Consider the following 20,330-nt stretch of genomic DNA (forward strand, 5'->3'; position numbering starts at 1 on the left):
GCTCAAGTGTAATTGTTGTTACTGTGTTTGGCATTTGCTTACCAGTTCACTGTCAATTATTTTTGACTCCAGAAAAAACTCTGAACTTTGGTGAAGGGGTGAAGCAGCAGGGCAGTCAGGTGAAGCAGCAGCTCCTCACCTGGGTATAAAGTGGGCCCATTCACACTGATGTTATGGGGCTGTTCCCATGTACAGTGGTCCCACTAAGAGAGTTGTTTGGCTCAGTTCTGCCTTCAGCATGCTTTTGAAATCAGTTCTGCCCACGGCTGAGGATCCCAGTTACTGTGCCTGCTTACTCCAACTTTGCCACTGTCTTTACCTACCATTTGTGCAGAGTATAACCTGCAGCAACATCCGGTGGCTTTTACCTAACAGTTTGGCAAATCCTTTTTTGAACAGTTGCCCAGGTATTACTGCTTCACATCTATTTGTGCCAGCTGAACTTGCCACAATGCTTCTCACTACTTCTGTCAAGTAGTCCTGTGCTGCATGAGCATCTTGTCCCTCAGATATGCTCTTCTCACAGTGATCACAGAACCACAGAATTGCAGGGGTTGGAAGAGATCTCTGGAGGTCACTTAGTCCAACCCCCTGCTCCAGCAGTTGTCCAGTAGGTTGCACAGGAAAACATCCAGGAAGGTTTTGAGTATGTTCAGAGAAGGAGACTGCACAACCTCTCTGGGCAGCCTGTGCTCTGTTATTCTTCAAGAGAAGTTTTTCCTTGTGTTTGTATAGAGCTCCCTGTGTTTGTGCCCTCTGCCCCTTGTCCTGTTACTGGGCACCACCAAAAAGAATCTGGCCCTATGCACTTCATTCCTGCTCTTTAAATAATTATATGCATTGATAAGATCCCCCTTCAGCTTTCTCTTCTCCAGGTTGAACTGCCGCAGTAATCTCAGCCATTCCTCATACGGGAGATGCTCCAGGCCCCACATCATCTCTGAGACCCTCTGCTGGACTCTCTCAGCAGTTTCCTCTCTTTCTTGGCCTGTGAAGCTCAGATCTGGACCCAGTGCTCCAGATATGGCCTCACTGGGGCAAAGCAGATGGGCAGAATCACCTCCCTTGCACCACTGGCCAGGCTCTTTCTAATGCTGGGGACTATAGTGCTTTTTTCTCCTGTTGGTGGATAGAGAACTCCTTGATGGACCAATTGCTCTGGATATGTGAAACCCTGTAAACAAACAAGATACGTGTAGGTCACTTGTGCATGTCAGACATCAGCACTTTTCATGCTCACCTTGCATTCATTCGATACCAAATGTTGTCTGCTGTATGTACTTCCATTCTGGCAAGCTGGAAACACCATGGTATCTGTGATCCTGTCCCAGCACTGCCTGCTATTGGATCACCCTTAAGAAGGAAGAGTCTTTTTTTTTTCAACTGCTTTTGAAGCCTTCTGACTTCTACCCATCTTGCTCGCATGCGAGGAGCCAGACACCAGGGACATACGTGTGGTGGTGAATTTTCTGCTACTATTGTGCTTGTACTGGTTAAGTTTCATTGGTGCTGCTGCTGGCAGGCTGGGCTGCTAATGGCTGTGTTTAGTCTTTTGTAGGACGAGTGTTGCTGCAACTGCAAAGCAACCGTTAACTACTGATCTTTTATAGAACTCTAAAATGCGAGGGCTGCTCTGAAAGTAACGCCACTTATTTTATGATGTTGGCCCACCATATCAGAGGTGGATGTTGGTGGGACGGCAGTAGAGGTTGAATCTTCCCATCAATCTTCAGGACAGCCGTGTGACAGACGGCGGCAGAGGGGCGGGCTGACAGAACGGTGTCTGACAGGAAGTGTGCCGAAGCCCCAGGCCCGGCCCTGCAATCCCGGCTGCGGCTCCGCGCGCTGCTCTCCCCGTGCAGCGCTCCGCCCTGTGGGACGCACTGAGCGCGGCTGTTCTGAGCTCTGGGCGCCTTCCTGGAAGGGGGACCGAGAGCCGGCCCTCCTCATCGCGCGCCGCCGAGAAGCTGTTTTTCTTGCACAGTTTCCCGTCACCGACTTCAGCTCCGTACCGAGCCCATCGGGGCGCGGCCGCCCCGAGCCCGGCAGAGGGCCGCTCCGCTCCGCTCCTTCCCGCCGCCCCTCCCCGCGGGCGGCGCCGCCGCGGTGCATTGTGGGGGACGTAGTCCCGCGGGCGGCGCCTCCCCGTGGGGCGGCAGCGCGCGCGGACTACAGCTCCCAGCGCGCCGCGCGGCGCCGGGCCGGCCGTTCCTTTGAATGATTTCACTGCGGTCGGCGCTCGGGGCGAGTTTCGCGGCGGCGGCGGCGCGGTGTGAGGGGCGCTCCGCAGCGCGGCGCCGCGCCCGTGGATGGCCGCCCGAGCGGGCTCTGCCGGCGGAGGGGGGGCCGTGGCCGGCCGCGGGCCGCGGCGCTGCTAGGAGAGGGGACGGGCCGCGCGTTCGCCTTTCCGCCCGCCGGCTGCGGTGCCCCCGCCGCCGACATGTCGCTGGGCATGGAGGAGGAGGAGTACGCCCGGCTGGTGATGGAGTCGGAGCCCGAGTGGCTGCGGAGCGAGATCAAGCGGCTCTTCCAGGAGCTGGGCGAGACCACCCGCGAGAAGATCCAGGCGGCGGAGTACGGTTTGGCCGTGCTGGAGGAGAAGCAGCAGCTGAAGCAGCAGTACGAGGAGCTGGAGCTGGAGTACGAGACCATCCGCGCCGAGATGGAGCAGCTGAAGGAGGTGAGGGAGCCGGGGAGCACCGGGCCGGGGCCGAGCCTGGGGCCGCGCCTGGGGCTTCTCGGGGCCGGGGCCGAGCCTGAAGGCTGGATGCGGAGGACGCTCCTCGCTTCTCCCGGCGTTGCGGCGGAGGGCCGGGGGGGCAGGGCTCGGTGCGGGAACGGCTGAATTTGTGCCCAGCCGAAACGCAGCTGGCTTCGGTTCGCTCATCTTCACGCGGTTCCGTGCTGCCGGTTCTTGTCTCGCTGGCGGTGGAGGTGCTGTGTTCTGTCAGGTCTTCTGACACGAGATGTTCGCCGCCCCAAGGACGGCTCGTGCCGGCTGGCTTTGCCGTGTCCGGACCCGGCGCTCCCTGTGAGCGGCCGCTTCGTGCCCGTGCAGCGCAGTCCCGTGGGACTCGCCTGGCTGCCCCTGCCCCGGTTATTTTGGTGACTGTTTCTATGCAGGCAGACCACGCGCTGCTTTGCAGCTGATGTAGGCCTTCCCTTGTTTGCAAAAGATCTGATACCGCCCAAAACGTGAGCTCGTGGGGTCGTGTTTGGCCAGTGTGATCCGTGTGCTGTTGGTGTTTGGTGCTGCTCGCGTCGGTTGGATGTGGATTTGAAGTAACATCAAAATATGCGGTGTCAAAGGGGAAGTAAATACAAATGGATTTGTACCAATTCGGCTGAACCTGTGAACGCCCTCGCTTCCTGCATCCTGTGCGTCTGATGGACTCTGCTTAACATAATAAAAGCGAAATAAGCATAAGCAGAGGAGGTTCATTATTTTGAATTAAATGTCTGTACTCTTACTAACCAAATGCAGGCTGAACCTCCCTATTCATTGCAGGGGAATTGGATTGGATGACCCTTACAGGTCCCTCCCAACTCAAATGGTTCTCTGGCTGATGCCACTTGGAATTGACTTGGTTCTGGCAGGACAAATGTTGGGGGGAACAAGTGTGTTGGCATCATCAGCCCTTGGAAGTAGAGGTGCCATGTGAAAGATAAGGGAATCAGAAGTAGTCTTAAAAAATGGAGTGATAGAGTTGTGCTGAAGGGGGAGGAAAATCAGTGAACCCATTGGTAGTTGGGATGTAGAAACATGGCAGTGGGGGAGGCAAGAAGACTGGTGTGACCTCACTGAGCTGGAGCCTGAATGCGGGGCGATGCTGGGGTGGCCCAGTCACAAAGTGACACCTCACTCCCTTGGTTGGCTGTGGGCCTCATGAATTTAGTGCTTAAGGCAAGAAATGGCTGGAAGGCAGCTGCTTCTTGTTCTTTTAGAGCTACATTTCAGAGGCTTGAAGAGATTTGGGAAGAATAATAAAAAAAAAAAAAAAAAAAAAAAAAAAGACAGGATGAGCCATGATTCATTCTTTTTGCTTTTAATATTCTGGAGAACTTGCTTTGTGTGTGCATGTCCTGTTGTAATTAAGTCAAAACCTGGGAGGCAAACAATTCTGGGAACAATCTGAGGACTGTACTAGTCATACTATGCAGGGCAAAACATTGCTCCTCTCGCTTTCTTGTGATGTTGGGGAGGAATCTGGTCTTCATTAGAACTTGTAAACCTGCAGCAGATACACGAGGTGTGTTCTTAAAGGAGGGCTTTATCTTTGCTGTTTATATAACTTCTTGCTTTTCCCAGGCACACTGAGAGGCACTTTGCACGCAGGACTTGCCATATAGCAGTTTGAAGGGATTGTGCCTTAGGTTACATGGGGTTGCTCCTGCGGAAGGCAGGGGAATTGCTGTCTGGAAGAGGGGTGCTTTCTGTCTCTCGCTTCTTAAACTGGGACTTCATGCAGCCTTTTAAAATACAGACATTGGAGTCTCCTTAAATCTTGTTCTATTTCTCTCCGCTACATCAAGAGACATCAATAGGATAAAGCCATGTAATGCATAGACACAGCAAAGTTTCCTGTCTTGCTTGGTGTTGTAAATTTGGTTATACTTTAATTTGTTTAATGTTATGAAGCATCCCATATCACAGCCCTGTTCATACCAAGGTAAATGGGCTCTGAGCGTGGGAACCTTCTAACAGAGGCTGCTGAAAGTACAGGCTTTTCTGCTGCAGCTGTCAGATCTTGCACAACTTCCCGGCCAGCTTCTCCCTTATGCCCCTGTGTCTGTGACTGTGGCAGTATTTCCTAGCTGTAGCCTTCACAGTTTTGTCCCTTCGATGAGTGTACATGCCATCCTTAGAGCTGGACCCTGTTTTGCAAATCCACCTGCATGTACACAATATTTGCCATTCAGGTCATCCTGGTGACAGTGGGTGGCTGTCCTGTCCTTGCACTGAGGCTTTCCATCTCACCAAACTCTTCAGTTGGAGTGCTTGGACAATTGCACATTTTTCCCCAAATTTGTCCTTCCACTGCTCACATGCTGGCTTGCATCTTGTATCTCTCAGGGTAATTGTGCCACATTTCTTCTGTTGTTTCCATTTAAGATACATAGACTGAAGTAGAAACTGTCTTCCCAGGTAAACTTGCTAGTTATTTCAGCCCCACATTTATTTCTGTGAAATGAAATTGATTTCAAACCTTACTAAACGTTATGGTTTAGAAATACATTGTCTTTTTTCCCCCAATTTAGAGAAATCAGATGCTGACTCAGTGAAACACTACATCACATTGTATGTTGATTGTTTTGATTGTTATTTGTCCCCTCTTGGAGATGAAGCAATAAAGAATTGTTTCTGTAGGCTGCGTTCAGCTAAGAAATCATCCTGTGAACCTTTGTCTGTGAGGATGCTAATTGTGTGAATTAGAGAGCTGCCTACCTGCCTGAGCCGGGGTTGCTGTACTCACAGGGAAGGTATGTAGGATCAGCTCTTTGTATGCTGAAGCTCACAGAAGTGATGGGAATTCATTTATTGGCATCCTGATGATTTGTAGGACAATGTGGCTTGGAAGGTTAGCTTGAAAAAGAGTTTATCTGCTTTGCTTAGTACTTCTGAGTTGCTTTTGAGATGCCAGTTAGATTTACAGCTAACTATTTGGTTAGATATGAAACTGGCTGCAGTCCAAAGCTACTTTCAAATTAGGTGGTTATGCAGTATTGGTGATGTAGACTTGCATTTAAATCCCTCAGAATGCAGGGGCATGATTATGTTATGAATCATTTATTTCTGTAATAATGTAAAAGGGTGCTTGCAGATTGTGGCTGTCCTGAAATTCTAAAAGCATGTGTCAGTACATTGCAGTTAATGCCAAGGCCTTCTTTGCTGTGTATGTTTTAAGGGAATGGGGTGGGTGGAAAGCTTACAAAGGCAGTAAGAGCACTGATACAACTGGGGACCTCCTTTTTTTTCTCTCATACTACTTGCTTTCATCAAAATATAGCCTGCCTTTCTTTAGTTTCCCAACATCTCTTTCATTTTTTCCCAATACACAGCACGCTGTGTGTGGTGATGTGAAGTTGTGCTCTTCAGAAAACATCAAATGTACCTCATGTCAAAAGCAGATGCATGGTAGGAGGTTATACAGCAGTCAGAATGTCCAAGTCTGTGATGAGCAAGCCAAGGAGAAGGTATTGTGAACATTAAACACTTCAGAAGAGTATTGCAAACAGTGTTTTGTTTTTATGGGGAGGAGAAGACGAAGGGAACATGTTAACCAAATCTCTGGTTAACATAAAATATTCTTTGGAGATGACAAAGGAATGCCTGGAGAGAAAGCAGTGAGCTGTACGTGACTGTTCATTTCTCTGTAGGGTGGCAGTAGCTCTTGTTACTGTTTTTTGCCTTTAAGGACCATGTACTGACTTTGTTCCATGACACAAACTCTTTGTAGAGGACTCCTGGATAGGCTTAGAAGCTGTCTCTGAAAGAAACATGCAAATGAAACCTTGAGCTGCCTCGTTTCTCATTAAGATGAAGCAGGGCATATTCTGCAATGGAGGCGATACGTGCCCAGGCTGTAATATTTGTGTAGCTTATTTGAATGTGTTGCTTGAGTGGAGTGCTCACTCAGAATGGTTCTGCTTTGGTTAATTCACTCACATACATAACAATTAATGGGACATGTGATACTTAATCCGTACCATTTTAACACTTTAACTTGTGTATATTCAAAAGCGAAGGAGAAATAATTCTTTTTCCCATTGGAAAAAATGCAGTGTACCTTACAGACAGACATATGAGATAGTTATCAGGTTTATTGACTTCATTTTACCTACTGTGCTGCTGTATTGCTGTGCTCATTTACTGTATTGGAACAAAGGTGAAGGAAAGAGATGGTTGGGATCAAGTAGTAACAAGCCAGTGGTAGGTGGGATTCAGTCTTGTGTGCCCATAGTGCAACACCTGCTTGAGCAGGCCTTTCCATGGTACATGACAGTGGTCAGCAGCAATACTTCTATGGCCATGGGCATGCCTCTGCAGGCTCCTCCTGACAAATTCAGTGGTTATATTGATCCCTGTTGAAAGGGAAGGACCTTACCGTTACATCCAGCCATCTGTTAAAACAGAAGGAGGTAGTGCATAAAATACACGTGTGACTTCTTGTTGTTTTGTTTTCCCAAATTGACCCTGATAGGCTGGCTGTGATTCTGTCTGTCTGCATGTAAATGTACAATAAGGGACAGCTACAAATTGCTGGGGAGCTCGTTATCAGTTTTGAACACACACATGGACTAGATGATCCTGTAGGTCCTTTCCAACCTTGTGATTCTGTGACATCAGTGAACTTGTTGCTTTGGTGGTGGCTGTTGATCGGACAGACTTTAACACCTGCTCACTTGAAATGGAAGGAGAATTGCTGTCTTTGGTGTGAAGTTGGACAAACCTGTGGTTGCTGGGGTAAGCAAGGCATTCCCATGAAAACCAAACTCCTTATATTTAGATCAATAGCAGTTGGTTTACAGTCAGCATGCAGCCACCTGAAATTTTAATCTGATGTCTGGAGCACTATGGGCATTTGCTGCTGTGTTTTGGAAAAGATACCTTTCTTACATATTACCAAAACAAAGCCTGAAAAGTTGAACGTTTCAGTTTTTTCCGCTGTACTGGAAATGAGCAACCTGTATGGAGTCGTGTTTTCAGCTGCTTTTTCTTTGCCAGTGCTGCTTGATTTGCTCTAGCTGAAAGCTTGAAGTGATTTCCTCACGAGAATGCCCAACTCCTTCTTGTGCTTTCTGCTGTAAAATGCAGGACATGCTACTTTAAATAGAACATCAACAAATGTTTGGGTGAACAGTTGAGAACTTCAGATTGAATTAAATTTATAAAAGCTTGTTACAGAAGTAGTGGCTTTCCTGATGTTCCAGTAGGCTCAGCTGAGAGCTGGGCCTTGGTGAACTGTGAAACTCATGTTGTATTTTTGTTTGTGATGCTTGTCTGTGCCTTGGCCGAGAATGAAGGCTGTCCCTGACCATCATGCAAGCATTCATTTGTTTTGAATTTTCTACAATCGATGAAATCCAAGGTTTCCTGAGACAAAAGCTTGGCAGCAGCAATCCCATCTGCTATTTTCTCCTCGGAAGAGCCGCAGCATTTGGCATTAGCTGTGCCGGTGGAGGGCATGTGGTGAACTGCACTCAGGAACTGAGGCACATCACAGCTGAGGCTCTACAGATTTGGGGCTGTGTGCTGGGCTCAGGGCTGCTGAGTGGCTTTGCTAGGGGCTTGGGTGAACCCAAGGGGGTTCTGATGGGCTGTATGTTCCGTTGTCCCTTTTGTACCAGCGGAAGTTTGTTCATCCCTGCTGTGTCAGACCTCCTGCCTGCTGCTGGGAGCCTCCAGCCCCGTCACAGCATTTTGCTTCATGGCGGTTTCCTTCAAACCGCTGCGGCGATCCCTGCAGTCGGCCCGTTTCAAATCGCAGCTCCTGCTTGCCATTTCAAACCCTGCTGGAACAAGCCCACTAGTTTCAGGGGTGTTAATACCTAATTTATCCCTTTGAGTTGAAGAACATATTTCTTCTAATCTGAAAGAAAATTCTAATGATTTGGAAAATTGCCTGCTTTCCCTAGGAGGGGGAGAGGGGTGGAAACAGCAGTTACAGGGCTGTGCGCTGCCGTGGCGTTAATAGATTCACCATTTCCTCTTTCTCTCTACTGTATGTGAGGTTGTGACTAATCTGTAGCAGTGTGGGGCCGTAAGATGACTTCCAGAGGGTGATTCATCCTCCAGGCATTCATTTGCTCTCTTTCTCTGCGTTTGGCAGACTGCAGGGAATGGTTTGTTCAGATCTGTAACTGAGCAACAGTGGAATATAGCATGGGTTTGAAAGATGATCCACAAAACCTTAGCAGGGGGGAAATGACATAAATAAATGTTGCCATCCGAATGAATGCAGGAGCCTCCATTTTGGAGAGTAGCTGGGTTTAGGTGTAATAGCTGAGAACTGGGGCTTCTTCCTATTTTCCTCTCATTCCAGCCCTTTCCTTCCTTGTGTCCGTCTCATGATTTTCCTCCGCTCCGTTCTCCCCCATTGCCTGCCATACCTGCTGGGACAACCCCGTGTGGGTGCTGCCCCTGCGCCCTTTCTAGGGTGAGCCCAGGGAACAGCTGGCACCCAGAGCTGTCCCCTGCCCTGCCTTGGAGCAGGCAGGCTCATCTCGGGAGCTCAGGAGAAGCAGTGAACTGGACTCCTGCTCGCGTACAGAAAGCTGTGCTCAGCTCTGTGTGCTGAGTGCCTGTCCACAAGCTGAATTGGGAATTTTGACCCTATCCCAGCTGGAACCGAGTGCTGGGCTGGATCCGGCTTCTCCTCAGCCCGTGCCGTATTTGGTGCTTGGGATGGGGAGCAGCCGTGCCATATTAGGGCCTACCCAGCTTGTGCAGACAGAGCGGCGTGTCCTGTGGTGCGCTGCACGGCCCTGCGCTGTGCTGCAGTCCTTTGTCTCTGTGATTTTTGTTGTTGCCCTTTAATTGGTGCTTGTGGAGCGGTGCAGCTGAGCGCTGGGCTGCGGGCAGCGAGGTGTTGTTGCAGGAAATTCACTGGGAGTCTGTCTGCATGTCCTGCATGCTGAGCAGTTGGCCATGTCAGTTAGCTCTGGTTTCTAGGCAGGAAAGTTGTTGCCTTGATGGATGGATAACCTTATTTCTCCGATATAGGTGCCAACTGAACAGACATTTGAACTGCCCTCTCACCTGCCCACACCAGCCAGGTTTTATTGCTTCCTACACGCAGAGATTTTGTTGCATTTTTTAGTCTCTTTTTGAGGTCAGTGCTTGGGGAAGGATGTTTGTTTGGAGCGTATCCTGTTGTATGGAGGTGGGATACACTGCACCTTCATCCCAGGGTGTTTTCCTGCCAGCATTCGCACTCAGCTCACTTTGGTGGCGCTGCCATGAAGCATTTGTTTGTAACCAAAAAGGGGTTAGAACCAGCCACTGTTAAAAATTAAAAATGTGGATTTATTTTTAACATAAATCACCTCTCTTGAAATGAGGAATAGTGATTGATTTCTTTGTGTCCAGCCCAGATTTTATCTCTCAGGTTTGTAGTCTTCTATATAGTATAACATGTCATGTCAATAACAGTGATATAACGAGAGGTGTAACTTTTCCCCTCCTATTTCTTTTTCCACGTGATTCTCTTTTCTCCTCCAACGTCTGTGGTTCAATCTTTGCCATTTCCCACTGCAGAAGTCCTTTTCACGCATTTGGTACTGATTTTCATTGTGTCTCTCAGCACTGTGGGGATATTCTCCTGCACCTTACAGCTGTGCTGGTAGCACAGGGCTTTAAAAACACAATCTGCATTTGGAATACAGAAACATTTTTAGTGTGACCAAATGTGTAAGAAAATGCAAACCTTTGCCCACCCTCTGGAATGTCAGTGCTTTAAGAAGGCTTTGACCTGGCCACGTCCTCCAGAAAATACCCTGGTTTTCTTTTTTCCCAGTGACAATGGAGTGATAAGCTTTGTAATCTTAAATAAATCTGGGTGCTCTGGCCTTTGCCAGCCAGCTTTCTGCTCCTTCCTAACAATATGGATGGTTCATCTAAAATCTGAATGGCTGCTTGGCTTCCGAGATGAATGAGATCCTGCCATGTAAAAATCTGTCTGCTCTGTACATAACAAGTAAGCCTGGTGACAAAGTAGGATCTTTAGCATACTGTATAGCTACCTTAAATCGACATCTAAATAGTGCAAATGAATTAACTTCAAATGTGTGAAAAGCAGAATGTTTTGTTGAATTTGATATCCCTTTGCTAAGCCAAGTTTATTTATTTAGCATGACTTGTGTTTGTGTGGAGCTTTTCTTTTTCTGATGGGGAAAAAATTAAGATAAAGAAGATTGTGGCTTGGATTATTACACTGCATTTATTTTTAGTTTTGTGACACAATTTCTTTCCCATCTGTATTTTGAATAAAAATTGTATTTTGAATCCAAACTTCTTGGATAGTTGTATCATTGATTCAATCCATAATCACTTTGGCAAACATTGCTGTTTTTTTTTTTTCCAGTCTGCTTGTGCTAGGGTATAATGGCTGTTTCCCTCCTGGCATTTCTGCAATGGGAGCTGATTCAAATGGGCACAAAGGCACTCATCTCTCCCCTCATGTCAATTGCAAAGATCACAATGAGCCAATGAGAGCAGAACTGTAATGCATTTTTTCTAATTATTAGTAAGATTTCTCCAACATCTGGTTGTTCAGTTGTGACAAGATCCTCTGGGACCTCAGTGAGATTAGGGGCCATTCCAGCAGGACTGACTCACAGGTGAGTTAAGAAAGCACTGCCAGAAAAGCTGACTGAAGCAAGAGGGAATTATTAGGACACAGAGGACCTCTTTTCTGCCACGTGCTGGGCTTGTACTGGATGTGCAGAGCAGGTCTGTGCCCTTACTTGTGTAGGAAACCCGTTCAGGAAAGAGACAACTCCTGGTGCAGTCTTGGGAACAGTTTTCCTTAGGCAAAGTCTTGTCTTTCTGTGCTGAATATATACTGGCAATATTGCCAGAGTTAAATGCCAAAATAGGAAAGGAATTGTGCCTATTAAGTAAAAAAAAACAATATATGCCTATAGTCTTTGGAGCTCAGAGTAGAGGCAGGAGAAATCAAGAATTTGCTTGGTTTGTTTCTCAGTGCAGCCACAAAGGCTAGAAAGTCCCTGAGCTGTCCCAGCATCTTCTCTTTTTATTTGGAATAGGAAAAATTCCACGACTCCAGTAGCTGGTTGTACGTGCCAGATAGTTTAAAACCTCTGATACTCCTAATATAGTTCTGTGTTTGCATGTACGAAGTGTTAACTGTGCATCTAACCTCGTACAGATGTTTCCAATCTTAAACCCCTAACCTAAACAAATGTGTACGCAACGTCGTGCCCTCAACTCTGTAACTGCTTTGAGCTGAACGTGAGTGAAGGCTTGTGCTTTCAAAGAGCCTTTGTTGCAACGTTTCTGAAAACAGCGAAAAAATACAGGCTGTGTTATAGTCTAATCACTTTCAACATGGGAGATTTAATGGCAGTGCAGAAGGGCACTGCAATCTCATGACCAGCATGATGGTGACCCCTCTGCCCTGGCAATGGGGAAATGATGTGCGAGCGTTTCCTTGGAGTTGTGCCTTGGTGTTTGGTGGGAGAGCAGTGCTGCAGCATGGAAGCTCAGTGAGACACCCTCAGGAATACTTGGATTTTGTTCTGCCATTGCAGCATCAGATTTTTGTCTTGTTTTTCTCCCTCCTTTATTTTAAATGGGTTGGAAACGTTTTTAATGGGCAGGAAGTAGCTGTTCTCAGAATGGCTGTTCTGAGAACACAGCTGTTTTAAATAAATTTAAACCAGTGGAAGAGTGTTGAACTCTCTCGTTTTGGAAACAGCCAAAAGCCTCCTGGCACAGGAGTAGGTTATTTGCTTTTTGAAACAGCAGACTTCATTTTTAAACCGTCCTCTTGCATCCTCAGTTTACAGCATCACAAGTTTCTCTACTGTATCAATGAGTCTGTTAAAAATGTTTTCCTCATTAAATTTGCAAGAAAAGAAGCCGAAGGAGAGGGATTTTAGATTTTATGCTTTACTGCTGGAGTTTAATCTTGGATTAAAATTCATTCCTTCTTTAATTCTGTTTAGAGATTGAATTCCTAATTCTTCTCACCCTCGTGAGAAAGGAAATGCACCCTGAAATTCCAAGAATCTATTTCCAAGCCAAACTTTGCATACTTCAGTCTTGATAAAACAGCCTTAAATACAGTCCTCAAGATGAGCACCTTCTCTCCTATTTGCGGTACAGTGCAGGGCTTTAAACACCAAACTGATAGACTTGGTTAAAATAACACGATTTGTTGAGTTGTGTTCAGACCTCTATTTGAACATATCAGACCTAATCATCATGAATGCACATTTCCCTATGGCACACAACTAGCGCAACACAGATTTTTGTTTTATGTGGGAAGTTCATAAAGAATAGGTGTACCTTGAGTGCCTTGTGGTGGGGGGCAGACTTCTCTGTGTTTGTTACTCCTTCTGTGTGTACATACGCATGCTCTCCCCCTCCGGCCTTTCGCTGTGCATGTTGTGTATGAAAGAGCCGTGCTCTTACTTGGCTTGGAGCAGAGAAGGGCTGATCTGAGCTGCACGCTGTAAGGGTGGCAGGCGGCTCTGTCCCTGCTCCTCACTCCCACCCTTAACAAGGAGAAGCTGCAGTTGCATGTTTGAAGGCTTTAGCCAGCTCCAGCCGCCTTCATCTTAGGTCATCTGTTCCTTCCTAAGCCCGTGGGAGTTTGGATTTGTTTTTTATTATTGTTGATTGTGAAATCACTGAAGTTGGAGAGCAGAGTACTTTATATAACCTTTAGAAAGTTTCCCCTTGCTCTTCTCATCAAGGATTTGTACAGGAAGACCTTCAAAAGTGAAAGTGTAGAATAAAATATGAAATACTGGGAGGTTTATTTGAAATTTAGTGTTGCTGCTCCAGTACAGGCCTGTCTTATCTTTCTTAAAAGTTTAGGACTTGCTTTCATATGTGTGTGTAGATCATTTTTTGGTGTGTGTGCCTGTGTGTGTGCATATATTCCTGCTTCTCTCTGGAATAGGAGAACCCCCCTCCCCTCCCATTAAAAAAAACAAACCAATTACTGTAATGTCTGTATTTACTGTGCTAACGTTGCAGTGATGCCACATGCAGAAGCATGTACACCACTGGCTTAGAAAATGCCGAGCCATGTCCCAAGCTGCTCTGAGGCACAGCGCTAGCAGGAAGGTGTTCTGCCCAGGGGTAAGTCATCCAAACTGCGGAGCTCTTCCATATCACAGAATTGTAGGGGTTGGAAGGGACCTCCAGAGATCATCGAGTCCAACCCCCTGCCAAAGCAGGTTCCCTACAGCAGGTCACACAAGTAGGCGTCCAGGCAGGTCTTGAACATCTCCAGAGAAGGAGACTCCACCACCTCCCTGGGTAGCCTGTTCTGTCTCCTTTGTGGAGCCAGAACTTGGACTCAGTGATTCTTATGTGTCCTTTCTAACTCAGGGCATTCTATGATTCCATTGTCTTGCAGCTCTCCATACCAGCGTGGAACACATGGATGTTTATCTGTACAAGACAGCCTTGGTTTGTCACTGCTGGAGAGATGACAGTGACCTTGCAGCAGATTAACCAGCCAGTGTTTGTGGATGCTTTTCTTGATCAAATGGTGGTTTATCTGGGGTGACTCATTCTGGGTGCTGTGATGTGCTGGGTGCTGTACGCACGTGACAGTGGTGCAGGAGGGATATTCCATTGGGTAACTGCTGTGCAGCAGCATTTAGGTGGCTGAAGCTGCAGCAAGCATGTAGTACTTCCAGTGTGAGAGAATATGCAAGATTTACCTCACAGTGGTGTCGAGCTCAGGATGTATGGCCTAGCAGTAATCTTTGATAGGACCGTGCACATGTGTGTGACTCTTCTTGGCTCTTGTGGTCTGAGGGTTCTGAGCACGACATCTGCTAGCTCCCAGCTTTGTGAGCGGCTTCGTTTCAGCTATGTTGGTTTCAGACACAACAGGCAAAATATAAGGCAGCTATTTTTGTTGTTTCTTTTTTTGAAAGACAATTAGTACCTTTTCTGAACGAGTGCAGCCACTGTTCTTTATTGTGAGTCCACTTCAGGAAGTTATTTAAAGGTGGGCTGAAGCCAAAATACCCAATCTAATCCCTGGGAAATGAGTTGGCTTGCAGTTAAATGGCTAAATAGAATGGTGTTTGGGGAGTGGGGGTGTTCAAAACCTTCCCCCCTCCTCCCCCGCCTGGTTAGAATGGCGTCTTGTTCTGAGATCCTTCAGTAATCGCAGAAATATTTTAAGAGCATGTTTGAGTCACTTGGAACAATTCCAGCTGCGGAGTTGTTTAGCTCAGCCTCTGGTGTGTTTGTGTTGCTACAGAACAGTCTATAAAAATTAAAGACTGAAGTGCAGCGCATACGTAATTAACCACAAGCCCAACGTGCCATGCTTAACTTATTTTCTAATTTTCTTTTCTCTGCTTAGTGGTGGTGATGGAGTCTCCATCTTTGGAGCGTTTGAAGCTGAACTGGACAGTGTCCTCTGCAACCTGCTGTTGTTGGCTGTGCTGTAAGCTGGTGTTGGAATAGATGATCTCCAGACTTCCCTTCCAGTCTCAACCGTTCTGTTATTCTGCTTCTTTTACTACTTTTTTGTTTGTTTTACATAGTATGGTGCTTAATATTGGGATACAGTTCTGAAAACTGGATTCATTTTCATGATTCCCCTCTTCCTTTTTATTTTTAGGCAGTGCTGAAGGATGAAGTAGCTGAACCTAGATTTTAGCAAATGGAGCATGTGAGCTATGTTAGCTGTTTGACTGGGTTTTGAGAGGACTGAAGGAATGCTGGCTGCTGTGACACTTGCAGCATTACCTCGTAGGAAAGGAATGCAGAGATGGGTCGCCTTCTGTCAGTGTCTGGCCTTTAATAGGCTTTGCGTGTTTATTCCCACACTTTTTTTCCCCCCTTTCTTCAGCAATCCTACTAATTACTCTTATTTTCAGCAGTTTGAAGTCTGTATCTCATGTGTATTCTGTGTTGTTTTACGATCTACCCTTGTATGCTGCTGATTAAGTCCTTGGATGAATTATGGTCACCCTTAATGAGAGTTTGGTAACTTCAGTGGAGTAGGAGAAAATGTATTTTGCTACTGTGTTCTTGAATTTATTTTGACCATAGGCAATCACATGTTCTTGTCCTCATGGGTCCCCAGTGGAGGAGAGTACAGTGGTGGCCTGGAGAGAAAATGTGTAGCCAGGACTGTCCATGTCCACTAGAATGAGGCTTGAAGTATGAACCTTGGCTTGTGATTCCTCCTTTCTGAGTTTTTAGGAAGGTAAGAGTGCCTCTGAGGGATGAGGTGTAAGCTGTGTATCAGAACTGCTGGGGCAATTTAGAGGAAATCTTTGCTATTAAGGTGTTCTGTGTTCTATCCATGGATACGTGCTGGGGTCAGTAGATGACAGTTTTCCAGGCAGTTTATTGATTGAGGCACCTACTACAGGACTTGCTAATAGATCAAACTGGTCATAATCTTTCTATGGAAGGAGGTAAGGAATTCTGTTTGTAAAGATTCCTGTTTGTTTGACTTGGGAAACAAATACAGACCAAAGGACGAGAATACAATAAGATATGTAATGGCAGGAGGGAGCTGCTAATACCTGAAGGTACATCTGCATTGAATGAAAGCTGTTTGGGATTACTTTAGCTACTGTACTGGTTTGTAGCTGGTGGTTCTAATCTAACCTGTGTGGCTGTCTGCCCTAAGATATAAGTGAGTTATTGGGACTGAAGCAAAAGGACCTCTTTAGCGTGACATAAAGCGCGTTAACATCAAAATTGGTCTGATGTTCCCTCTGACCTTCCCGTTGTTACCCTTTGTAGTGAACATAGTAAGGCATTCATTCCTCTCATACCCCTGGCGTCTGGGACTGCAGCTGGGGAACTCTCTTGGAGTTTGGCTCATCTGGGGAGGCTTTCAGGGCCAGCAGAGCCCTGTGGGGCAACTGTTTGGCTTTAAGGTCTTTACTGAGAATTGAGAGCCAGCCTCAAAGAGTGTTTATCAGCCCTGCTGTCTGCTGTGCCTCATCTTCATCGGGGAGCTGTGTGTATCCTTACTGTCACAACAGGCCTGTCCTGTATTTAGTCTCAATAGGCCCTAAATAGTATGAAGGTTAACACTGTATCTCTATGTGTGCTTCATAAAGAATGTATTTTCTTGTCCTGCTGCCATTGTGACAGGGTCATCTCCATAGGAAATGATGAATTTGGTGGAAATTTTTCTCCTGCTCTGGGTTTCTTTATTTATTACATAGTACCAGGCTGTGATAGTCATGTGTTAGCTTTGTGCTGCTGCACACAGAATTGGGCTTTGTATGAAGAATTTGCCCTTAATCTTTGATAGGCGCTGATATACAAGGAAGTACAGCCTCCACAAGGTGTGGAGATGTGAGCTTTGTTCCATTAGATGTTAGCTCAGTGAGGCTCTAACACCATCTTTTACTTCTAAGAGATGGCCAGAGCTGTCAAGTGCAGGCCGGTGTTTGGAGTCTGCGTGCACGTGGGTGTTCTCCAGTGTACAGTATTGGATTAACTCTTCTATTGTAAAATCAGTTTTGATTCTGCCTTGGGAACTGGTGTTGCAGCAGAATGCAATGGCTTCCCATTACACTTACTGGTCTAGTGATCTGAAATTCCCAAAGTGCAGAAAGCCATAATAATGGGAAAGCTACATTTGAGGAATAATATCTTTGGGGACAGCTAGAATACCCAGTGCTTCCTTTCTTGACCTCTTTGTCTTGGAGATCTTTGCCTGAAACCAGTTTTCATTTCTAATGCAGCAAACAGAACATTCCTTTTCAACTTACAGCTATGAATGGGAAATAAACTCTTGGATGGATAGGCAGAGAATTCTTCCTTGCAGTTTTAAAAAATAAGACTGATCTGCCTCAGTATGTCCCTGGGGGCAAAATAAGGCTCTCTGCTTCTCTTGATACTGTGTTTAGATGATAATTTGTTTTTGAATTAATTGTGTTTAACACATTGGTCCTGTAAAGACTTACCTGCTATTGTGTTTGAGAATAAAGAACAGAACAGCAGTGGCAGTGAATCCACGGAAGAGTAATAATAATGGGGTAAGTAGCATGCTATTTATTTATCGTGCCCTTAGGAAGAGCCATGTGTTTCCTTCTGAGAAATGGGAAGAGAAACCAAAAGCAGTGGCTGAAGAACATAGCTTTAAATCTTTCTTTGGTCCTGACGTGCTCTTTATTATCAACTCTTGCTTGCTTGCCTAAAATTAGGAAGTATTCTCTAGAACAAATGCACCTTTATGTGACAGAGTAGGGCACATGGGAACAGAGATGTGCTGCAACAAAACACCAAGCTGAACACAGAGGTGTAGCTTAATGCACCCCGTGGCACTTTAAACGTCTCAGTGTCTTTTGTGTCTATGGTGTGAGGCTGCATTAAATATGTATGGAATATCTGGGGTCTGGTTTCCTTCCAGGCTCACTCTCCATCTGCACATAACACGTCTCTTAGCACATTGTATCTTAAATGCTGTTAGATGCTTTCATTCAACTGTTGGCAGCAATTTGGCATCCAGGCCATTGCACCAGAGTGTAAGGAGCTGCTTCTCGTTCATGATAGAATGATGAACTTTATCAGCATGCCAGGAATGTGGTACTTTGCAGTGGTGCGTTCAGCTAGATAATATTATACAAGTCCTCAGAATATGGAACTGCAAAATCTCTCTCATTTAAAAACAAACAAACAAAAAAACCCCATCAACAACAAGAATTAAGTCAAAATCCCAGTTGTTCCTGTAAGGTAACATTTTAGGTATTTTGAGGGCTCAGTGCAATGCCAGGCTACTTAATGTTTAAGGGAAGTTAATTCTTTAGGGAAGAATGCTGTGTGTAAATGACAGTTTTTCAAGTTGGATATTGTTTTCAAATAACTCAGGATTTTCAAACTTACGTGCTTATTTTCTGAAACTTGAGTTTGGTCACCCATTTGCTCTTCTGCAGCATCTGCCGCAGCTGAAAGGTCAGAAATGGTCTGCTTGTGCATGTTAAAACTACACTTGCCAAGTTTCACATGCTGCTGGGTTTCAGATTGCACTGTTTCTTGTCCCAGCTAGGGTGATTTCCCTGTCCTCTGTAAATACTTAAGTCCTGAATACATTTGGTTAATGTGTGATATTCTTAAGGACTGTTATTGCAGGTCTCCTGGAGGCTACGATTTTTGATCTTTACCTTTGAGACTGGCACAAGCTGAGATGTTAAAAGCAATTACCACACAGAGGGTAAGGACTGTCGGCTGCCAGTTTGTACCTGAAGGCACGTGTGCAGTCCTAGCCAGTGGCTCCTGTCTTTTCTTCTGACTCCCGTTTCTTCCTACCCTTGATGTTCCTCTCCACAGCTGGCAGTGTGTTCTCTCCTCTGCTGGGTTGCACTCTGCCATGCTGCTTCCATTGATCTACCAGGCACTGCAGCTACTCTGTCTCAGCGTCTTGACCTCCCTCTCTTATTTTTCCCAGTTGACACATGTGCTTTGCCTCTTCAGAAGATTTGCTTTCTCCTTTGATGCTTGTAATTCCTGTGGCTCCTCAGCAGCTCTCCCAGACCAGCTCTCTTCTCCAGCCTTCTTGCTTACAAGCCTTTCTCTGGTTCCCAGCACGTTCTGGTGGCTCAGACAGTGGCATCACCTTTCAGCTCTGAGGTTGCCAGGAATGGTGGGCTGGGAGAGAGGGGGAGGGGAGGAAGGCTGGGCCTTGTTTGCACACAGAAATTACCAGTTTTCATTGATCTTTTAAAAAACAAAAATGGGTTGAATTAAACTCTGCAGTAGACTCTGGGATGCCTTATGCCAGCCTAAACTGGGGTTGTTCCAGTTCATTGTTTGAGCACAGATGTAAGCCAAGGCTCCTCTGCTGCAGCAAAATCTGCTTGAGCAAGATCTAAATTTTCCTGGAGCCTGTTCTGGAAGAGAGCTAGATTTGCTCCAATTTAGGTTGTATTTGCAACAGGCTCTTGAGTGGCTATGAACTACTGGATATTGGCAGAGATTTGGCAGTCTTGCACCTCTAACATGCTGTGCAGCTGCCCAAAAACTTGGCCTGAAGCCTGGTACTCACTTCTATATCCAGGGAGTAGCATAGAGAGCTGGTTCCTGCTTACCTGTTGAGGCTGACACCAAGGTGGAAGAAATCAGCATCTCCTACATGCGCTCTCTTCCTGACTAATAAGAGCTATGCAATGAGCCAGCATTGGTCTCAGCCTTCAGATTTCTTTACATCTGAGCCCCTTGCAGGGCTGTGGCTCCTCCCTGTGCATCGCAGCAGCTTCTCTGCCTCTCACCACCACAGGCTCTTCCTGATTTGCACGCTGATGAATGCAAGGTTTGTGTCTTTCCTGGGCCTCTGCTGACCGAGGAGCAGGCGGCAGCTGCAGGGAGACATGGCAGCATGGCTGCTTCCACCTCACTGCCACTGCGCACCCAAAGCACTGAGGGATCAGGGCTCTTCATGGCTGCCCATGGCTGCCAACTCCTATTGTAATTAAAGGGTAATCTTTTCTAAATGGTGCTAAATTAAGGCTAAATCCCTCCCTCATGCCACATAAGAGGATGAATCCCCGTTTTCTAAAAACAGCTTATTGTTTGGGCCGCTGTCCAACCGGCAGTGTGACAATGGGCTGGGTGCTTTGTGACAATGGGCTGGGTGCTTTGT

General features: G+C 46.4%; 1 protein-coding gene across 3 annotated transcripts in view; it reads left to right on the forward strand.

Annotated features, from left to right (window-relative positions):
• The window catches only part of BICD2 (BICD cargo adaptor 2), a 111,971-nt gene that overhangs the window by 29,753 nt on the left and 61,888 nt on the right, over positions 1 to 20,330 (forward strand). For 2 of the 3 annotated variants that reach the window (XM_042823444.1, XM_042823445.1), the window contains exon 1: positions 2,404 to 2,680. The exons of the other annotated variant lie outside the window; for it this stretch is intronic. In XM_042823444.1, the coding sequence (XP_042679378.1) occupies positions 2,441 to 2,680 (240 nt within the window). In that variant the 5' untranslated portion in view covers positions 2,404 to 2,440. Of the gene's footprint in view, positions 1 to 2,403; positions 2,681 to 20,330 lie in introns of those variants that run through there. 3 annotated transcript variants of the gene reach the window in all.

Source organism: Centrocercus urophasianus, unplaced genomic scaffold (assembly GCF_019232065.1).
Source record: "Centrocercus urophasianus isolate 14NV4802_14NV808 unplaced genomic scaffold, USGS_Curo_1.0 seq_22, whole genome shotgun sequence".
In the NCBI taxonomy this organism is placed as follows: Eukaryota; Metazoa; Chordata; class Aves; order Galliformes; family Phasianidae; genus Centrocercus; species Centrocercus urophasianus.